We start from the raw sequence: 22,076 nt of genomic DNA on the forward strand, positions 1-22,076 counted from the left end.
GGTAATAGTCAGCAGGGTGATGGTATATTCTATATTTATATATTCTATATATAGGAGTGTAATGGCGGTGATCGTATTAACATATCTTATTTACATCACTTCTAATCACTTAAGAAATAAAATCAAAGACACAACATCTCAATCATTTCTTCTTGCATATTAGAAATGTTGTTCTGATATGTAATTGTAATGAAATCCTGTAAGCCCAACATTCCATAGACATGGTGTCAAAATAAACATTGGATTGCTTATGGTATCATTTAACTTTTCTTTTCTATCAATGAAAATTATTATATGACAGTTTGTTCATTATTTTTTGTGCGCATGAAGCATTCCCTAAAAAGAAATGCCATGCCTGGAAAATTTCCTAAGTTTGTTAAAAGTAATTTTATTTAGTAATTTTACATGATAAAGATATTTTAAAGTGAAGAAGGTTAATGTAATCTGTGTCCAGTTGCTTTTATGATAATTATTGTAACAGATTGGGGAGCCTGTTCGCTTCTTCCATAAAGAGATGGAGGCATATCTTGTAGCAGAGGGATTATTTGAGGAAGAAATTCAAGAGGATGGTAAGTTGGCTCGGATTTACTGCATGCAAAGTGTTTGTCTTTTGTTTTGAATAATTCAAAGTCATTAAATAATCAGAATTACTTATAAATGTATGGTAATTGAAGGACATTTTAGATAAATGTTTTTATCAGTAATTGTTCTTTACACCAAACAGCTGTGTTTTTAGTCTGTTTAAGTAATTATGCAAAAGTATGATGAGGTATCAAATACAAGAATATAGATGACTATTTTGGTAATTCTAGTCCATTTGCGTGTACGTCCAATGGATCAGACGATTCCTAAGACCATGTTCCCTAGTACTGCCTCCATCACCTACTGGCAAATTGAGCTGCAGGAGGGACCAGTCAGAGGTACAAACACGTCTACTGTCTAAATCATATTGTGTAAAACTTTGTTTTCATATCTTTGGTTAAAGTTCATCTTTATAGAGAAAGATTAATGTATTTGTGGTCATGAAGAGACTTTTCTGATATTTGTCATGTTGTCATTTAGGTGGTATCCTGAAATGGGAGCAACCCATCAAGATTGTCCATATGTGTAGTCGGAAGTATCTCTCTGTTGATAAAACAACAAATGAACTCACTCTTACTTCTTCTCACACCGATCCTCGTGCAACCTTTAAACTATATGCTGTCTTCAAGGTAGGCATTGTGTGAAATAGAGTTAAAGTCCAAAATTCAATTAAATTTTCTTAAATTTCAAAAATGGGAAATTATTTATCTTATGTTTTGGTAAACAGAACAACTCATGTTACTAAAATATTTTTTACATCACATGGAAAACTGTCAGTTTTTTGGTGATTGTGATTAATATCAAATTATATTTGTTTACAGCATCTAGAATCCTAGCTGCTTTAGAAACATTGTTACCATAAAGATGTAATAAATAAAATTGGTTGTAGACGGAGCAGAGTGTCATGAAGGATAGCTACTGTAGGATCCAACATGTTTCCACGGGCTTCTGGCTACATGGATTTTTGGGTAATTACTCCACTGTTTTCCTGAATTCTGTCTCAATTAAAAAAATACTTTTCATGGGCACTTGATTTTATTCAATTTTATTCAGAAAAAAGAGTATATAAAATTTCTGACAATCTATTTAATTCTTGTATATATGAATTCTCTAAGAGAAATCAACAAAGATAAAAGTCTATATTGATAATTTTACAGTAATCTGTTACATGTGTTGTAGATAAGTACAGGAGTCGACAGCAATCAGATTCCTCTGACAATGGATCTATGACAGCCCATAAATGGAGTACAGCCGAACTCAGAAAGGTTTTCTTATTCTCACTGATAGGCAAATAACAGTACAATTAAGGAGTAAAGTTTGGTTTCGTTTATGAGATAATCAAATGAAGTACGAGGCAAATTGTGTATAGATTCATACAAGACTATTTACAAGAAATGTTTCAGTTGTATATTCTGAAAGTATGGAAATTGAAATGTCTTGAAACTTGCATGTTTAGAATCAAAATCATCCTCCACAGAAAAAGTTGTTTTTATATATGGCAGATATTTGTGATTTTGAATATTTATTTTAAATATCTGAGTTTCACTAATTATTGTTGCAAACAATTGTTTATGGTAGGTTGGGGTGATTGAGGAGAAACAGTATGATGATGCCTTCACCCTTCAAATAGTGGAGCCAGAACTCCTGGAAATATTCAACGGCATGTCGGGAATGGTCCCTTTCCTACAGAAACTTGTTAAAGACGTAAGTTGTACCCTCACTTTATCAGCTGTTAAATGTTTTGTTATATACCTATCAACACTTCTCATTAAAGTGGTTGATGGTCTAATGAATGCTTTACAATGTTAAAAGATACAATTATCATTGGAATAATTCACTTGATGAACACTTTTCTCCTCGTTCATTGTAGAAAAAGCAGGGAATTGTCCTGAATGCCAAGATGGCTCATGATGCAGTTACGGTAAGTATATTGTCATTCTCATTTGTCATATATAGGTGCATAGCAGTTGTAATTTTGTCCTTTTGAAAAGGTCCAACTTTTAAAATAACCAAAGAAAGTGATTGTAGAGAATTTGAAGAAGTCCACAGAAAAATGCTAAGTCTGTACTTTTTAGTAACATTGTCCAAGATTAGAAATCTTATCATTTCTGTTGTGCTGTATGTCATGTATTCTGATTTATCAGGCTCTTCAAGAAATGCGAGGTTACATGTTTGAGCTCGGTGAGACCACCAAACAAAGGCAGAAACTACTGCGTAATTTACAGGTAAGTATCTATAAGCATTGTGTGGTGATCTGATCCTTGAATGAGAAACATTTATTGCATAAGAATATTTTCAACTGTTGTATTTTGTACTGAAATACAGGTATGTCTTTTCTCCTCAGGAAATTCTTCTTACCTCTAAATTGCTGTGTATTTTTCTTTTTTTGAATAAAAATGTCTGAATGTACAACTAGTATGTTAATTTCTGCTCAAAAATGTGATAATTTATTAAATTTGAAACTTATTTATTTTCTTTACAGATCGTGGAAGTTCTAGTTCAACTTCTGCAGATCCCATTCAGAGGATGTGATGACCAGCAGTAAGTTTTAACCATACAGAATTATCATAATCATTTAAATTTACAGAATTATCAACAGAATTATCATAGCATTTGTCAGTAAACTCGTCATGCTAACAACAAAATATCAAGCTGTTTTTCCAGTACTTATTTTAAACAGAACTCATCCTCCTATTCTAATACAAAAAACAGTCCTGACAGTTCTGAATTGTAACTCTGTTTCAGTCATTTGGTGAGGATTTATGTGGAGGCATACGATGTCCTTTACACCTATTTGATGGGAGATAGCAGGAAGAATGAGCTCTACATCGCTAAACATATTGACTTCTTCCTCACACAGTTTGAGATCAAAGAGGTAAATATATGAAAATCAACCTCTCAGAAATGTTTCCTATTTCATGTTCTACTTTTGAAAGTGGGTGGTGTGTTGTAGCTGTAATGTGCATGCATTTCACAAAGGTGTTAGGGGTTAAAATCTTTAACCAAATGTGAAAAGTTTTGGGATCACTTGATTTGCTGAAAAATTAAGTTTGCGTCATTGTTACTAAATCAGAGTCACACAGAAGTTTTTGATTATATAAAGATATGGAAGAGGTGCTATGAACATTTAACGAATAAAATTTTCCAATTCATCATCTCTTGTAGGGTCAGATTGGTCTGAATGCTGCTCACATGGTGATGGAACTGATCAAGGACAACAGGAAGATTGTGGACAGGATCACCCACAAACATATTGACACTTTCATTGACCTCCTACAGAGAGACAAGGTACCAAACTATTTCATCTAAAGCTTTTGTCTTAAGCATTCTAGCAGCATCATTTAGACAAATGTCTTTCTTCACATTTCTGTCACTTGAGTCTTAACTTGAAAAAGTTATCAGATTCTGATAATAAATACAATGTAGCAAAGGTTTGACTTAAACAAGAAGTAACTGCATTCTATGCCCCATAAATTTGGAGGCTGAAAAGCTTAAGAAAGTCATGACCCAACTTGGGGTTATTCAAATTCTGTCACAACAGGAATCTTATGAATGCTAATGGATTTAGACCCAAATTTTTATTTTTATTTAAATGAAGTCTACTTAACACTGTGAAGATTAATACATTCATACTTTGGTCAGTTTTCATCATTTTTATAACCATGATTTACTCCAGAACTATCGATATCTGGATTTGCTGAGTGTCTTGTGTGTCTGTGAAGACATCTCCATCTCTGACAACCAGAAGTATATCACAGAAGTCTGGCTGATGAAGGGGAACAGGGTAAGTTAGCTACATCTCCTTATCGTAGATAGTATAACTACAGTAACAACATATGTATGGAATATTCTGTAGATTCTAAGCAGTTTCAGTTTTCATTGATGAATCAAATTAGGGTGCTTTTGCTATTTTGTATGAAAGTGTTTAGATATGCACTATTTAAATCCAGCAGTAGCATAAATGATGGCTTTTGTAACAAAATGTTTTGTTCCTTTCAATATAATACAGAGGAGTCTGGGATGAGATATATCAGTGTTATCAGGGTTATACAGCGATCAGTTTAAAGAGATTATATCCTGTGCATATGATTGTATTTTCATCTGAAAATGTATTGGATTTATCCTCTGATAATATTAATTGTGTTTTATTTTATCTATTTATTTTTCTCCCTTTTTTCAGAACTGTGTTTTCTATACTGACCTCGGACAGAAGATAGGGAAAGTGCCTGGGGTTGTGTATGTCTCCTCAAACATGGGCCGTACTTGGACAGAACTGAGGGAATTTGTCCAGGTCAGTCTTGTCATTTCAGAATATGGTATAAGTCTATCTCTGATACTTAGAGCCTTGATTTGTTCTTTCTTTCCTGGTGAAACTTATACCATAGTGAGTGAACCTGCAAAACAATATCTTCCATCAAATGTCCAGTCACCTTTTGTTCATAGCTTTAGAATCTCTACATTAAATTGATGGGAAAATCATTGTGTGATAAAAATCTGTTCTCTTAAACATATAGTGGGACAAGAAATGGTGGCTGGATTGAGTAAAAATGCTATATACTTCAGTTTCACTGATATAAGGAACATTTTTATATAATACTGCAATATTAGAAGATTTATACTTAACTCTTTATGATTATAATATTGTAATAACTCTATAATGTGTACACTGTAAACAGTCTTGTTTCACTATTTCTTGATATAACTACTCACATTTAAGTATTAATACAGAAATTTGAGAGAAGTGTTTTTTGGAAGGAATGCTGATATGGTAAGTTGACATGTAATTGAAACAGCCATTTGACTAGATCAGAAGATGTCTCCTGTTTATTGATTTATAATTGGAAGAGAAATGTTTCCTCCTAAGCAGACTATTTTCCTTCTTGTATAGCGAGCTGGTACAGACGAGTCATACCTGTTCTTAGAACATCAGCTGGAACTTTATGGAATGTTGTGTCATGTAAGTATCACTTCCTACACTCAATAATCAATGTTTCTGTTGTAATAGTGTTATCAGATAGACCAGCCTTCATTTACTTTACATACCACTTTCCTTTACTTGCTTCAAATCTAAGTAAAAAATGTTTGTATCTGTCTTAGACTTTTTGACATGGATATTGTCTTTCTAACTTTTTCATTGTCTTCCCTAAGTTTGTAGTGTGGTCATACAGACTTTTATTCCTTAAATTTTTATGTGTGATGTTTAGAATTGTCTTCACATAATTGATTCACCTCATTCTGTTTCCAGGGTCAAAATGAGTTCTCCACCAAAGTGATAACCCAAGAGCTGAACTATCTGACATGGGAGGAAGCCTTTACCTGTCTCAGTGATGAGGTTCTCCCTGACCAGCTGCGTGCCAGATACTGCATGCTCATTACAAGTAAAACTTTCATTATAACTACACTGTGTTCCTGTAAAGAATGTCTGACTCAAATTTGTTGGAAATACTATCTATCAGAAAGTTATTGATGTCTTAAGAATTGAGTCCTGAAAAAATGTGAGATATTAAAAGTAAATTGACTGAAATTACTTTTGAGTTTTACTTTGTTTTAAATAACGTTAACTCGTGGTAACAGGTAAAGTGTTTCTTTCAGAAACATTTGCTATTATTATTGATTGTGGAAAACTGTCTGTATGAATCATCTGTAATGATGTACTTTGCAGCCATGTTTGTGGATATCAGTGAGAACCAGGCTGTCACAGACAAAGTCAAACTCTCCTACATTTACGAAGATGTGGACCAGTTTGAGGTAAATTATCTCCCTTAATAGAATATAGCAAAGACTCACAATCTATTCCTAAAAATCTGAACATTTACATGGTTTGAGCACAGTTTATAGAAGCGGACAACACATGTCAACTTTTGTAAATGTTTCCAGCGCAAACCAGATAGATAGATAGATATACTGTATGACATAATGACAGCCAAGCCTTTTTTCTTTTCTATACTACTCTTCTTATGAATATGGATATTTCAGGTTGCAGCACTCATAATGTCACCATATAAATTTGGTGTTACAAAATGAGACAGTGTACACCAGAAGCCTGTGTAAATATGCTAGTAAATGTGTTCTTGTTGATGATAATATTAAGTATCACTGTGTTAACAGGATGTGGTGGATCGTACTGGATCAACAACATATCAGTTCTTCCCAACCCTCAATGACTGGATCTCCAAGTTCCTCGGCAAAAACAGTGATATGACTGCATCCGAGATAGGCAACAACATGCTGGTCAAACAGGTAGATTTTAACCTCTGATGTAAGATTCTGTTGATATGTGACATTTTCTTTGTTTTTTTTTTTTTTTTTTAAGCAATCATCGTGGTATACAATTAATCAAATATTGCGTTTTGTCCATGGTCTGCCATCCATGCATCTATCTGTAAAAATATTTGTTATCACTATTTCTTGAAAAGAGCAGAATAGATCATATTAAAATTTCAGATGTAGGTTCCTCTTTGTCTCTAATTGTGAATTATCCCATCTTTTGAGAAATTCAGAAACAAAATGATAATTGGATGACAGTCTTGAATTTTGACAGAAATAGATGTTATCATTTTTTGGATGAATAATTCACAAATTTCATGTAGGGTCATCTTGGTCAAAAGTTGAACAAGATAAACAAAATGGCCAACAGTGGCCTGTTATATCATTGTGTGAAGTACAGATGTAATTCTGTTTTGTAGATGTTAAGACTGGTACACTACCTGTTATATCATTGTGTGAAGTACAGGTGTAATTCTGTTTTGTAGGTGTTAAGACTGGTACACTACCTGTTATATCATTGTGTGAAGTACAGATGTAATTCTGTTTTGTAGGTGTTAAGACTGGTACACTACCTGTTATATCATTGTGTGAAGTACAGATGTAATTCTGTTTTGTAGGTGTTAAGACTGGTACACTACCTATTATAATATTGTGTGAAGTACAGATGTAATTCTGTTTTGTAGGTGTTAAGACTGGTACACTACCTCGTATCCTTTGGATTCTACTACAAAATTGATGACATCAAGAAGCTTCTTGAACCCCTGATGAGTTTGCTGGATGGAAGGAATGACAAACCTTACCCAAATATATCAGGTTTGTCGTCAGAACTTATATAATCATGATTAGCTGAGCTAAAGTATGCTTCAATATTGAAAATTTTTTCCAATTAAGCATGGTGACAAATTACTGTTTCTTTTATTTCGTTTAAATGGTTTCGAGAAACATGGGTGTGGAAAAAACCTTACATGTATCATTTGACTGCCCCTTTATTCAGAAAAGTCGTGATTCACATCTATTTGAATGATATCTACAGGCAAAGATGGAGAGGAAATCTTGAAACATTTCCGCAAAGTTGGACGCTATGAGAGAGGTCAAGAAACCAAGGCTATTGTAGATGCCAAATGCCAGTAAGTATGACTTGATGTGAGAGAGTTCTATGAAGGCATTGTAGATGCCTGATGTCAGTAAGTATGGCTTGATGTGAGAGAGTTCTATGAAGGCATTGTAGATGTCTGACATCAGTAAGTATGGCTTGATGTGAGAGAGTTCTATGAAGGCATTGTAGATGCCTGACGTCAGTAAGTATGGCTTGATGTGAGAGAGTTCTATGAAGGCATTGTAGATGTCTGACATCAGTAAGTATGGCTTGATGTGGGAGAGTTCTATGAAGGCATTGTAGATGCCTGACATCAGTAAGTATGGCTTGATGTGGGAGAGTTCTATGAAGGCATTGTAGATGTCTGACATCAGTAAGTATGGCTTGATGTGGGAGAGTTCTATGAAGGCATTGAAGGTGGTTACAGGATGAGTATCATAACAACAATCATACAATGTTGTTTCAAAAACTATGGTAAAATTACAAGAAACATTGTGACTATGGTTATGACCAAAAGTGGATGTAGGCTTGATTTTTTTCATTTTGATTAATTAATTAGATGACATAAAAGCATTTTCAGACCTACTTCCTCCTTCAACTAATTCTTTTTTGTTGTTTATCAAGATGCAAATGATTCATATCTACTTTTGATGGCAATTTAGATTTCATTTTGGAAACTTGGTTCCATTCAGATGTATTTCATGGCATATATGGCAGCTGATAAATTGGAGAAATTGATAATAAGAGTAACAGACTCTAATATGAGTACTCTGATAAGAGTAACAGACTCTAATACGAGTACTCTGATAAGAGTAACAGACTCTAATATGAGTACTCTGATAAGAGTAATAGACTCTAATACGAGTACTCTGATAAGAGTAACAGACTCTAATACGAGTACTCTGATAAGAGTAACAGACTCTAATATGAGTACTCTGATAAGAGTAATAGACTCTAATACGAGTACTCTGATAAGAGTAACAGACTCTAATACGAGTACTCTGATAAGAGTAACAGACCAATAATATGGCTAAAACATGGAAGTTTCTGATTGGAAAACTAGTCTTGTCAGGTCGTTTAAGGATCAACATCAAAGCCCTATTCCTTGTTTTACAGGGCTTTGGAAGTGCTGGACTTGTTCTTTGATTTTATCCTGAACCAAAGACTTGAGGTAAAAAATGTTTTGTTTACATCCTCTTCATCCTTGACTTTTTATAAAAAAAATTCAGAAACTGCTGAACAATGAGTGTAATATAAAGAAAGCAAAAATACAAAGAATTATTTTTTAAGGCACAGAGGTGGAAAATTATAAAGCTGTAGGAGTGATTTCTGTCATGTAGGTAATAATAAAATTTTGTAAAGAAAAATGTTAATGCACATGGGTAAAATATATGGAAATATACTAACAAGATCCACAAGATATTGGGACTATGTATGTTGTATGTTAATTCATGTTATCAAGGTGTTTTTTCTTTATTCCTGACCCTTTCTAAAGGTCATTAAAATTGGCCTGCATATAAAGCCATTCTATGTAAAGACGTAGGTTTTTGAATTATTAATGGTTAATCATGTTAGTCTTTGGCCAAAATTACCATCATTTTGTGATGTAATGTAAGCATAAGGTTTTTTGATTAGCTATATTCCTGACAAATTACAAGTACTGGGTCAATTAAACTTGGATCATACATGTGTTACAGCTAATAGATATCAGAGCTATATGCTGATTTGTAAAATCTAAACTTCTTAGTGTGCTATTGAACAAAAATTATACAATTTTTGAGATTTTGAAAAGTATGCAGTTTTGAAATGTTTGCTTAATCCGGATACTATGGGGAAGCAGGAACACATGAGGTAAGAATCCTTCAGAGTCTCATAATGTAATCAGGATTGTCTGTTTTCCACAGAAATTTATCAACATGTTCAAAGTAACCCACACAGAGATGAATACACCCTCTGGGTTTTTTAGCCATAAGACAGAACTTGCTCCCATGCTTTCTTCAGACTATGATCCACTTAAACAACATGGGTAAGTTACTCAGAGGTTGCCTTTAGTGTTGATAACAGCATCTCTAGGTCTTCAGATTTTTTGTCAAATCAATACTCCCATTCTTTCCAAGGATGTAACTCATCCTAAAAATTGTTTGTTGAAGACTAAAGTAATTGTAACACAGCTTGGAGCATAAGCCATAGCAGTGTTGAGTAAATTATTACACTTTTGATGTTTACCTGAAGTAACTTGGTGTAATTTGTAGGAATGAAAATATTACAAATGCTAAATTAAATGTAATGAAGTGGTAAAAATTGATAGCAAATTACTAATGTTTAAATATTGGTGTGAATATTTTTAGATTGTCAAAGATTGCTTTGAAGAGGTTGGCTGAAATCTTTGACTCCACCTCTTTCCTGAAAGGTTACAATCTGGTAGACGTCCTGAAGGTATGTTTAAGAAAAACAAGTTTCCAGTGATTATAAACCTTATGTTACTAATTGTCATAGACTCGGTAGAAACATATTATCATCAAAGTTAGCTGTATGGGCCTCCAATTGTCGAGGAAGTATTCTCCGTTGTCACTCTCCCGTTGTATCTATAGCAGGAGAGAAAATACATCTGAACTAAGATTAAACACTTCACAGCCACTGTCAAGTTACATTTCCTTCCCCTTTTTCACACAGGTTTGATTCTTTGAACAATAATTGTAAAATCGTTTCATTATTTTTGCTGTGTTTTTATGGAACTAAATGTTTTTATTTTGTGTGTTATAGGACTTGACTCATTACAAGTATGATGAGATCATCAGACAGTCACTAAACCTTCTGGACAGATATTACTCAGCCTACAATGATCTCTTCTCTAGAGCAGTTCAGGCACAGGTATGCTTTGTTATTAACCACAAGGTTTAACGATGATATATTCTATCAAAAGAAATAAAAAAAATTAGACAATATACATCACATTGCAAGATAAAGAATAATTGCTTGGTCTCAGGAACATTGCATTAGAAGTGACTCAGGACCATTTTCTTGCAATGGAAGTGTCTTCAGGAATATTTCCTTGCAGTGAAAGTGTCTCCAGGAATACTTTCCCTCTATTATCCAGTCACCACTAATCTGGTTGTCCCTCTATAATCCAGTCACCACTAATCTGCTTGTCCCTCTATTATCCAGTCACCACTAATCTGCTTCTCCCTCTATCATCCAGTCACCACTAATCTGCTTGTCCCTCTATTATCCAGTCACCAGTAATCTGCTTGTCCCTCTATTATCCAGTCACCACTAATCTGCTTGTCCCTCTATTATCCAGTCACCATTAATTTGCTTGTCACAATATTATTATGTCACCACTAATCTGCTTGTCCCTCTATTATCCAGTCACCAGTAATCTGCTTGTCCCTCTATTATCCAGTCACCACTAATCTGCTTGTCCCTCTATTATCCAGTCACCATTAATTTGCTTGTCACAATATTATTATGTCACCACTAATCTGCTTGTCCCTCTATTATCCAGTCACCACTAATCTGCTTGTCCCTCTATTATCCAGTCACTACTAATCTGCTTGACCCTCTATTATCCAGTCACCACTAATCTGCTTGTCCCTCTATTATCCAGTCACCATTAATTTGCTTGTCACAATATTATTATGTCACCACTAATCTGCTTGTCCCTCTATTATCCAGTCACCACTAATCTGCTTGTCCCTCTATTATCCAGTCACTACTAATCTGCTTGACCCTCTATTATCCAGTCACCACTAATCTGCTTGTCCCTCTATTATCCAGTCACCACTAATCTGCTTGTCCCTCTATTATCCAGTCATCACTAATTTGCTTGTTGGTCTATTATCCAGTCACCACTAATCTGCTTGTCCTTCTATTATCCAGTCATCACTAATTTGCTTGTCGGTCTATTATCCAGTCACCACTAATTTGCTTGTCCCTCTATTATCCAGTCACCACTAATCTGCTTGACCGTCTATTATCCAGTCACCACTAATCTGCTTGTCCCTCTATTATCCAGTCACCACTAATCTGCTTGTCCCTCTATTATCCAGTCACCACTAATCTGCTTGTCCCTCTATCATCCAGTCACCACTAATCTGCCTGACCCTCTATTATCCAGTCACCACTAATCTGCTTGTCCCTGTATTATCCAGTCACCACTAATCTGCTTGTCCCTCTATTATCCAGTCACCACTAATCTGCTTGTCCCTGTATTATCCAGTCACCATTAATCTGGTTGATCCATTATAAGCCAGCTACCATTAATGAATAACTTTTGTTTTTGAGGGTAAACAGTAAGATATAAAAGTATTATTAATAGTCATTGTATGTTTTGTTTTGAATCCAGGTGTGTATTACGGACCGATCTGTGGAAGTGTACCACCTCCTAGAAAGAGTTCTTCCCAAAATGAGATTGTATGCTAGTGCACGCCTGAGTGATGAGCAAATAATTGAGCTAGCTAGCATTCTAGACTCACTGATTTTGTAAGTAGTTCAATACCAGAAACAGATGCTTGAGAACTACAAACGTGCCATGTGTGTTCTTGAACAGAGACCATTTATTTTGATAATTTAAGATAACATATGAGATAACAATCTTTTGTAGTATAAATCCTTCCATGTATGGAAAAAATGTATTTGTTTAACGATGAGTTAGATCAAATTCTTTGGTTTTGCTATTTTATTTTTGTTCTCTGATTCAATGAAGTAAGTTGGTATTGTCCCAGTACTACATGTTAACTATGTTTTGCTTATTAGGACGTGCCATCTGGATGGAGAAGAGGACGAACCTCACCCTGTCAATCAGACCATCCTCTACAACCATGGTCAGTTATTCTATATTACTGTTACCTGTAGTTACCAGCCAGTACATATTATGTTACAGTGACATGGAGACTTAAGGGTATATGCTATGTTATTGTGACATGGAGACTTAAGGGTATATGCCATGTTATTGTGACATGGAGACTTAAGGGTATATGCCATGTTATTGTGACATGGAGACTTAAGGGTATATGCTATGTTATTATGACATTGAGACTTAAGGGTATATGCTATGCTACGGTGACTTGTAGACTTATAGTAATATGCTATATTACTGTAACATAGAGACATTTAAATGACTTATCTTTTTTTTCCACCACTCCATACATATGACTTGTCTTTGTTATACTGTGTGTTGAGAATGTTACTGGTGCTGCCATTTATCTCATATGCAGATACACCATAATACAATGAGAATGTCATTCTGATCCTTGTTTTTCGTAGACTCACTTGGACTTTGATTTTTAGTCTGATTTCTGTCAGAGTTTTAGAGGAATCTGTGTTATGTCTTTTATTGAAGATTTGAAAAAAAACTTCTGATACTTTCATTAGGTAATGACATTGACTCAAATGAGATTAGTTTTTTGTTTGTTCTGGATGAATGTTGATGGTTGGGGTTTAAACTGTTTTGTATTTTACAATTTCTTTTTGTCCTTTTAACAGGAATCATTGAGTTGTGTTTCACCATTCTTACCCAGAAAATCGACACCAAGCTATTGGTTTGTATTACATAAAATGCCTGTGTTGTATCTGTTGGTGATTCACGTTTTTAGGTCATCTGCCTGATGATCTGTAATCATTGTGTTTCATCTGTCGTCATGCACCGTTCACCTTGCACTGTGCGTAAACTTTTTTAAACTTCTTCTCAATAACTAAAAGTCAAGGATGCTGATACTGGGCTCATATCAGGCTTGATTGAAGGTTTAGCAAGTTTGATTAAATGAATGATTTGATCCAGTTTCAAGGTCACTGGGGTAAATTGTGTTAAACGAATTCGAATGACTTCATTTTAATAAACAAGAGGCCTATGCTGCTAGTATTTTTTTTATCCTGTAGCATGCTGGTATGAAGTCCTACCAAGTTTGTTGAAATGAATCAACTTGACCTACTTTTAAAGTCACAGGGGTCAATTTTTTATTTGTTTTTCCAATTTTTCGAACAGATTCTCAATTACCAAAAGGTCATTTAAGATGCTGATATTAGGCATATAGCATGCTGGAATGAAGTGCGATTAAATTTGTTCAAATTAAGACCTTTATCTACCTGCAAGGTAACAGGGTTGAAATATAATAATAATTGTAAGCTTCTTCTTCAATAACTAATATATAGCCTATGGTTAATGCTGTTTAGGTAGATACTTGGGGAATGGGCTTTGAAGATTGCAGAAATTAACTTAGTTAACAGATAATGTCCTCTTTGTAAGCTACAGAACAGGTGAGCAGTTCAGGCCCATTGAGTCTCAAGTTATTTTTCAGTTCAGTTCAAAATCCAACATGGTGGTCATTGCCACCATCTTAGAAAAAATCTAGACTTCTCAAGTCTCAGTAGTAACATAGACATGGAAATTGATAGGTTGTTAAGGAAAGGATGCCAACACAGTGGTGTTATTTTTCTGCCTCATTAAAAATTCAATATGATTGCCATGATGGCCATTTTGTAACATGATTGAAGGTTATTAAGGAAAGGAAGCAAACAAAATGTACTTGTTTTTCAGCTTCCTTGAAAGTCTGATTTATCTTTTGTTAGAACAATTGGCTCAGATTTTCATGACAAGTTGTTTTTAGCAAGGGCAATAGGAATTGTAAATGTTCTTAAGACAAGGTAAAGCTTTTAAAGAGTAATCTGAATTATGACATACAGGACTGTTTAAAATATCAGTCCACTTAGAACAAAACTGCTGAAATTATTTACTACAAAAATCATGTTGCTTTGTAGTCATTATCTTAATCAGATTGAAGCATTTGAATTCATTTTGTTTTTCATTTCGGTGTAGGACCAGTATTCTGGGCTGACAAAGATTTTCAGGAAGACTTTTACGCTGTTGAAGCTCATGTCTCGCTTGAACAAGCTGGTACAGAATCGACTGTTTGATCGTCTGGACCTTTTGCTGAAGGTACAGGGAGTAGAGGTGGAGCTAGCCGATTGTATTGCTGAGGTAATCACTTTTTCTCACTTCTATATTCTTCCTAAAACATATAATATATTCTAGTAAATATATACACATACAAAGTCAATGTCATGTCAGTGAATTCCACGCAAGATAACCAATTTTGGCATTGTCTTTGTTGCAGATTTGCCCTTCACAAAACTGTTTTATTCATACTTTATACTAAAAAATCCATAGCTGTTCATGGTATCAGTATTTTGCTACTATCTATGTTATTCAATCACAAAAGTAAGATTACAGGTTTTTCATGTTTTTAGTATTCCAACTGAATTTTCTGTACTTAAACCATTTTCACATTCCTCCAGAATTGATAAAGTTAAGATAAGCTTTCACTCAGTCAAAATGTTTAAATTAAAGTTTCCACTTTTCAAGTAATAGCAATACCAATCAGCAGATAATTGTACAGAAAACTGAGTAAATAGTGGGAACTTCCACATACCTTGTGTAGTAAAATTAACTAACCAATTATCAATGATTTCCAGCTGTTTGTAGGAAATACTAAGACTTGTATGAAGATCACAGGTAAACAAGTACAAAGGATTATGTCTATGGTGGCTCGTTGTAAAGAAACTGTCCCCCAATTCCTAGACCTTCTCAATGCTGTTGTCAAGGTGGAGGAGTTAGACCTGCCCATCAAACGTAACCAGGGCTTCGTCATGCAGTATTTCATGCAGTTCAGAGCTGATGTAGCTTATGTCATTGACCAAGACGAGTCGGCACGGTAGGTAACCAATCCTAGGCTGTGTTAGCATTGTAGGTAACCAATCCTATGCTGTGTTAGCATGGTAGGTAACCAATCCTAGGATGAGTTAGCATGGTAGGTAACCAATCCTAGGATGAGTTTGCATGGTAGGTAACCAATCCTAGGATGAGTTAGCATGGTACGTAACCAATCCTAGGCTGTGTTAGCATGGTAGGTAACCAATCCTAGGCTGTGTTAGCATTGTAGGTAACCCATCCTATGCTGTGTTAGCATTGTAGGTAACCAATCCTAGGCTGTGTTAGCATGGTAGGTAACTAATCCTAGGATGAGTTAGCATGGTAGGTAACCAATCCTAGGATGAGTTTGCATGGTAGGTAACCAATCCTAGGATGAGTTAGCATGGTACGTAACCAATCCTAGGCTGTGTTAGCATGGTAGGTAACCAATCCTAGGCTGTGTTAGCATGGTAGGTAACCAATCCTAGGATGAGTTTGCATGTTAGGTAACTTAACCTAGGATGAGTTAGCATGGTAGGTAACCAATCCTATGATGAGTCAGCATGTTAGGTAACTTAACCTAGGATGAGTTAGCATGGTAGGTAACCAATCCTAGGATGAGTTAGCATGGTAGGTAACTAGAGTGAGTCTGCAAGGTATAAGTAACAGACTCTAGAATGAGTCTGCATAGTAAGTAACTAACTGTAGATTGAGTTTATGAGGTAGAATGAGTCTACAAGGTTGAGGTAACTGACCTGTAAATGAGTCTAAAAAGTACGTAACTAATCCTTGATTGAGTCTGCTGTCTAAAGGGTAGGTAACTGACCTTTGAATGAGTCTAAAAATTAGGTAACTAATCCTTAATTGAGTCTGTTGTCTACAGAGTAGGTAACTTCCTATATATCTGTCTTATTTGATTATTACTTATTGACAGAGAGAAAATCCTGATGGACAACAGTCACAAGGACCTACAGTATCTGGTGGCCATGATGGATATGCTGGCTACTTGTGCTGAGGTAAGTAATGATACGTGGTGTTAAACAAACTTGCATTGCAGGATTCTAGCATCAAGGTCAAGGTCACTGTTAATATCTATTAGAAATTGCTTGTCAGCATATTAACAGCATCAACAAGGTGAAAAATGTCTGATGTTTTCTCAGGGGAAACATGTCTTAGGTTTTGGAAGGCTAACATGTCTTAGATTTGGAAGGTGAAACATGTCTTAGGTTTTGGAAGGCTAACATATCTTAAATTTGGAAGATGAAACATGTCTTAGGTTTCTGAACTTGAAATGTATCTTAGGTTTATGAATGACCAAATTGCTTCATGTTGATTTCTAGGGTGAGAACCAGTTTATTGAATCCATCTGTCAGACAATCTTCAAGATTCCTGAGCTGATGAGAATTCTAAATAATCCCAAAGTCAGTGATAACCTCAAGAGACCTTTTCTGAGATTCATCTTGTGGGTGTATCTCAACTCTGCTGGAGGGATGATAGAGAGTGGCGCCGGAGACCTTCCACACGACAAGTAAGTCCTGATCAATGTCTCAACATAAAAGTTACAGATACTGAATTTGGTGCAGTAAGATTTATTGCATTATCCTTAAATCAATGCAAAAATAAATTTGTGTGTGTACAAATGTGTTTATATCACTTTAACTGTACAGATATCTGAAGAGATATCATAGACCAAATGTGATGGACTAAAATCTTGAAAATTTGACTGTAAGAGATTTCCTTTTCAAGACACTATAACAACATGTTTCTTCTTCATTAACTGACTTACTTTACACAGAACCATGTGGAACTACATAGAAAGCCTCAATCAAACTCTGAAGGCAGTGGCTGATTACTGTCGCGAGAATCCACGCAGTGCAAAGCAACTGGTCAGGAAACCACCTCCCAGATTGTAAGTTATCATCATCACAAACCTTAGTACCTCTTAAGTTATATGATGGTTGTTATCACACTGATAACAGGGTAGTTATATAACGGTTGTTATCACACTGATAACAAGGTAGGTATATAACGGTTGTTATCACACTGATAACAGGGTAGGTATATAACGGTTGTTATCACACTGATAACAGGGTAGTTATATAACAGTTGTTATCACACCAATAACAGGGTAGGTATATAGCGGTTGTTATCACACTGATAACAGGGTAGGTATATAACAGTTGTTATCACACTGATAACAGGGTAGGTATATAACGGTTGTTATCACACCAATAACAGGGTAGGTATATAACGGTTGTTATCACACTGATAACAGGGTAGGTATATAACGGTTGTTATCACACTGATAACAGGTTGGTATATAACAGTTGTTATTACACTGATAACAGGGTAGGTATATAACGGTTGTTATCACACTGATAACAGGGTAGGTATATAACAGTTGTTATTACACTGATAACAGGGTAGGTATATAACGGTTGTTATCACACTGATAACAGGGTAGATATATAACGGTTGTTATCACACTGATAACAGGGTAGGTATATAACAGTTGTTATCACACTGATAACAGGGTAGGTATATAACGGTTGTTATCACACTGATAACAGGGTAGTTATATAATGGTTGTTATCACACTGATAACAGGGTAGTTATATAATGGTTGTTATTACACAAGTAACAGGGTAGTTATATAATGGTTGGTATTACACTGATAACAGGGTAGTTATGTTAGTAAGTCTGCTAATGCATTTTAATTTTCCCCACTACAAAGTTTTGGAGGTATACTGGAATCACCCTGTCTATCTGGATGCCAATGGTCCACAGAACTCCTCCAAAACCAGTAAACTAATGACAGATAAAATTTATATCAATACAAAGGATCATATGTAGATATGCATGTTTGGTTGCCTTGGTATACATATCTGTAAACAGGTTTACAATAAATGGCCAATACTTGTTGGTCATTCAACAGATTTGATTTGTTCTGACATTATGAAGCAAAGCTGGTCAGAATTAAACAAGGAGTCAACCGACTGAAAGTCAAAGTCACTGCAGCCAAGGTCAAGGTCAATTTTTGTATCTTTTAACTGGTGCATAATTGCTGACATAAATTTATCGTCCTTCTTACCTGAGTTATGTCGTGCAATACTCCTTATATATTAACACATTTTATAGCCCCTAACGTGAAGTGGAGCGGCCCAAATGTAGGGGTATAAGTTAGCCCTTAGGAGACAATTCTAGTCTCAGATAGTAAAGTATTGTTATGTGCATTTCTTAGAGGAAAACTAGACATGAAAAATGGAGTTAATGACTGACCTGTATATGTTCTTGTCTTTCAGTTCCAAGGAGATGTCTAGACAGTTTGTCATTCAGGGCAGTATGCACTACTTATTTGATGCTGTCATGCCTTTCCTCCAGGTAATATTAACTAAATCCCAGATGTAAATGGTAAGGGTTTCGTTTTAAGATTCCCAAAAATAAGAGAATTTTACATTTTCAAATATCCTTGACTGATCTGTGTTGCTCAATAAAATGTCCTTATCAAAAGAGGGTGACAGATATAGTAAATATATGACTTTTTTTTCTTCTTTGCATATCTATGTAAATATTTGGAAATAAAACTTTGTATAATGATGTTGAAATGTGCTGGAATTCATGACCTCTCTGTAGACTGAAATATCAGTCATATTTGAAAATTAACACCAGGATTTGTCTTTCTGATCTAATTTTGTTGGTTCGTATTTCTCTGCCTAATTATATATGACTAATTATTTTTAATTTATGTTAAATACTGCAAGGTCAGATGGTGAATTTTTTACTTCTGACCTGTTGTGTTACATGCTTTGTGAGATTTAGATAATGTGTTAGGCACCATGGATAAAACTTTCCCTAGAAAAGGTTGCACCTGCAAACTTGGAAACATTATGTTTTCTGTACATTTTTGTTTTAGTAAAAACACATGTATAGCATACATACAAATAATATTTTGAGGGGTTTGTATGTTTGTCACAAATGCAATGCAGAGTCAGGAAAGTTATGGCTGACAATATTGCCTCGCCTTACCCAATTCAAGTTTGATTTAGCAAGAGAATGATATAGGCCATAAGCTGACATATGCTGTTTACTTCACAGATCTTCTGTAAAAATTACTACCAGCCAGACTTGACTATGTACCCAAGTGAACCACAGAGCATGGATATCTTGGCTCGGAACTTTAAGGTCAGTTTTACGAAAGGGTACACCCAAATACATTTAGTTAGTCACTGTTAGTTTCACAATAATAATAATCTGTCTTATGAACATCATTAATGTCATTATTTTATACAATTATTTCATAGACTATAAATGTCAGTTGTAAGATCTGTAGCCAGAGTTTGTGATTCTGTTGTATCAATAAAAAGCAAGCATTTCTGTGACTCTGTAGTATTTGTCTAAAGCAAGCATTTCTGTGACTATGTTAGTTCTGGTATAAAGCAAGCATTCTTTGACTCTGTAGTCCTTGTATAAAACAAGCATATCTTTGACTGTGTAATCCTTGTCTAAAGCAAGCATTTCTGGGACAATGTGCTCAGTTCAGTGAATAGGAGGTTTTCAAGTTAGGTGGCTTCAAGGAAGTGGGATTTTACTTTTTTTTTACTTAACTATTGCAGGACTTCATGAGTGTGATTGGTCCACTCATCAGTGATGCAGGACAATTGAAGAAACTCAATGCATGTATGAGTACCCTGATGTCGGCCTCTACTTTACCTGTTGCAGTACGTAGAATAAAAACCACTTAATTTCTCCATGATAGCATAATGTTAAGGTTTAACCAATGGGTATTCATATTGTATTGTGCTGTAATGAGAACCTGATGGAGCTTATTATGTATTTTTAACCAGTTCTATCTCGCCATCAATCCATCATGATATGTTTGTTCGGAAAATTGTTCATTATGTTGTTCAAACTCAAAATTAAGATGATAACAAGACATCAAAACAACTCTACCATATACTACGAGTCAAAATGTATCTTCAGTGTGATTTCACAAACTCGGTTTCTGTAATGCATGCCATTCTATTTACCATGAGAAACCCATTCTGTGAACTGTTTGATGTTATGCAGGAAATTCGGGAATTCCAAGACCAGATGGGTACTGGAAATCAATCCCTAGATGTCCGCAGTGATAGCAAAAAGGTATGTACTTTTGAAGATTTAAGCAGTTGAGGACAAAACATTGCTGGGATTCTTGAAAACTATTAATGGCATCAAGTGATTATGTTATTCTGTCTATGAAGAATATTTCAACACAGTTTAACTTGCCAATAGGATGAAAGTAAAATGTTAGTTAAACTTTAAACTTATTCAATACAAATTCTTATATATCTTAGCAAAAATTTAAAACTGACCCAAAATATGAGTATTTTGTAGGTGAGAACAATTAAACACAAAGGGAATGTTTCCTTGTGTATAGTAATGAAACCCTTGAGTGTCAACAACATTACTGAATCATTGAAGCCCCTATTGAGAGCAGTCATTAAAGATTGCACTGATTCAGATTACTGACAAAATTATCCCATATCCATCTCATGATATTACAGTCCTATGATGACTATTACGAGGCCGAGAATGAAATCAACAACCAGCTCAACGACTTTTCAATGAACATGAAAAAATCTTACGGAGGCAATAACACAGTGCAGGCACAGATCGGATTCCCGTCTGATTTACGTATGTCTATTTCACACTTACATCATGAAATCTTTCTCTTTGGTAAAGTGATAATGAAATGTTTTGCAGTATTAATTCACAAATATCCAGATGCTCATCTTGCAAGTTGTCACACGGGCTGTTGCAATCACAAATGAAAAAGTTAATGTGTTTTCAATTTATATTTAATTGCTGTAATCAATAATCACTTTAGAGAAATCTTCTTCAGTTTGATGTTTGATGTATTCCAGCATATTCGGAGGTTGGAGGAGATGAAGAGCTACCTCTCGGGCGGGAGTTCCAGGAGCATTTAGAGTGTTTCATTAATCGATCGGCCAAAACACCCCGCGAGAAATACTCATTAGCAAGTAAACTTGTCAAAATGATGGCGTAAGTATTTTAAAGAAATGGTGTTAGTGTAACTATATTAATGAAAAACACTAGATTTTTATTTCATTCTTGACATCAATTTACTGTTGTTGGTTCCTGAATGGCCTCAATTATAGATCTTATAAAGGTAATCAGTTAATGATATGTGAGCAAGCAATCCTTCTGTTTGTACAGAATCTCGTCAAGTCTTACCAACCTCAGTGAGAAGGAGAAGTTGGATCAGGTAAACCTGGACATCAAGACTTTGCAGCTGCTGCGTGGACTCATACATAATGAGATCTGTAGACTGCCGGAGGGATGGGAACAGAACTCATCTGACCACAGAAAGTAAGAGTCTTTTACTTACTAGACATTATACAGTAATGAGATCTTTGAACAGCATGTCCATTTCTTGCCGTGTTT

At 35.0% G+C, this 22,076-nt stretch overlaps 1 protein-coding gene across 1 annotated transcript in view; it reads left to right on the forward strand.

The window, feature by feature from the left end:
• Positions 1-22,076, forward strand: part of LOC132550741 (inositol 1,4,5-trisphosphate receptor type 2-like) — a 72,827-nt gene that overhangs the window by 28,959 nt on the left and 21,792 nt on the right. The window contains exons 11-48 of the mRNA XM_060214832.1: positions 482-569; positions 813-920; positions 1,063-1,211; positions 1,472-1,550; positions 1,762-1,847; positions 2,161-2,286; positions 2,453-2,503; positions 2,727-2,807; positions 3,065-3,123; positions 3,328-3,457; positions 3,748-3,870; positions 4,259-4,366; positions 4,763-4,873; positions 5,471-5,539; positions 5,828-5,960; positions 6,245-6,330; positions 6,691-6,822; positions 7,533-7,662; positions 7,883-7,976; positions 9,062-9,116; positions 9,850-9,971; positions 10,294-10,381; positions 10,709-10,816; positions 12,291-12,427; positions 12,701-12,768; positions 13,430-13,485; positions 14,760-14,921; positions 15,416-15,654; positions 16,567-16,648; positions 16,973-17,160; positions 17,428-17,541; positions 18,935-19,013; positions 19,728-19,814; positions 20,246-20,350; positions 20,700-20,771; positions 21,176-21,305; positions 21,536-21,674; positions 21,849-22,001. Coding sequence (XP_060070815.1) covers positions 482-569; positions 813-920; positions 1,063-1,211; positions 1,472-1,550; positions 1,762-1,847; positions 2,161-2,286; positions 2,453-2,503; positions 2,727-2,807; positions 3,065-3,123; positions 3,328-3,457; positions 3,748-3,870; positions 4,259-4,366; positions 4,763-4,873; positions 5,471-5,539; positions 5,828-5,960; positions 6,245-6,330; positions 6,691-6,822; positions 7,533-7,662; positions 7,883-7,976; positions 9,062-9,116; positions 9,850-9,971; positions 10,294-10,381; positions 10,709-10,816; positions 12,291-12,427; positions 12,701-12,768; positions 13,430-13,485; positions 14,760-14,921; positions 15,416-15,654; positions 16,567-16,648; positions 16,973-17,160; positions 17,428-17,541; positions 18,935-19,013; positions 19,728-19,814; positions 20,246-20,350; positions 20,700-20,771; positions 21,176-21,305; positions 21,536-21,674; positions 21,849-22,001 — 4,127 coding nt within the window. The remainder of the gene's footprint in view (positions 1-481; positions 570-812; positions 921-1,062; positions 1,212-1,471; positions 1,551-1,761; positions 1,848-2,160; positions 2,287-2,452; positions 2,504-2,726; positions 2,808-3,064; positions 3,124-3,327; positions 3,458-3,747; positions 3,871-4,258; positions 4,367-4,762; positions 4,874-5,470; positions 5,540-5,827; positions 5,961-6,244; positions 6,331-6,690; positions 6,823-7,532; positions 7,663-7,882; positions 7,977-9,061; positions 9,117-9,849; positions 9,972-10,293; positions 10,382-10,708; positions 10,817-12,290; positions 12,428-12,700; positions 12,769-13,429; positions 13,486-14,759; positions 14,922-15,415; positions 15,655-16,566; positions 16,649-16,972; positions 17,161-17,427; positions 17,542-18,934; positions 19,014-19,727; positions 19,815-20,245; positions 20,351-20,699; positions 20,772-21,175; positions 21,306-21,535; positions 21,675-21,848; positions 22,002-22,076) is intronic.

The sequence above is a fragment of the Ylistrum balloti genome, unplaced genomic scaffold (genome assembly GCF_031769215.1).
Source record: "Ylistrum balloti isolate Yb309-2 unplaced genomic scaffold, AGI_CSIRO_Ybal_v1 Utg370142, whole genome shotgun sequence".
NCBI lineage: Eukaryota > Metazoa > Mollusca > Bivalvia > Pectinida > Pectinidae > Ylistrum > Ylistrum balloti.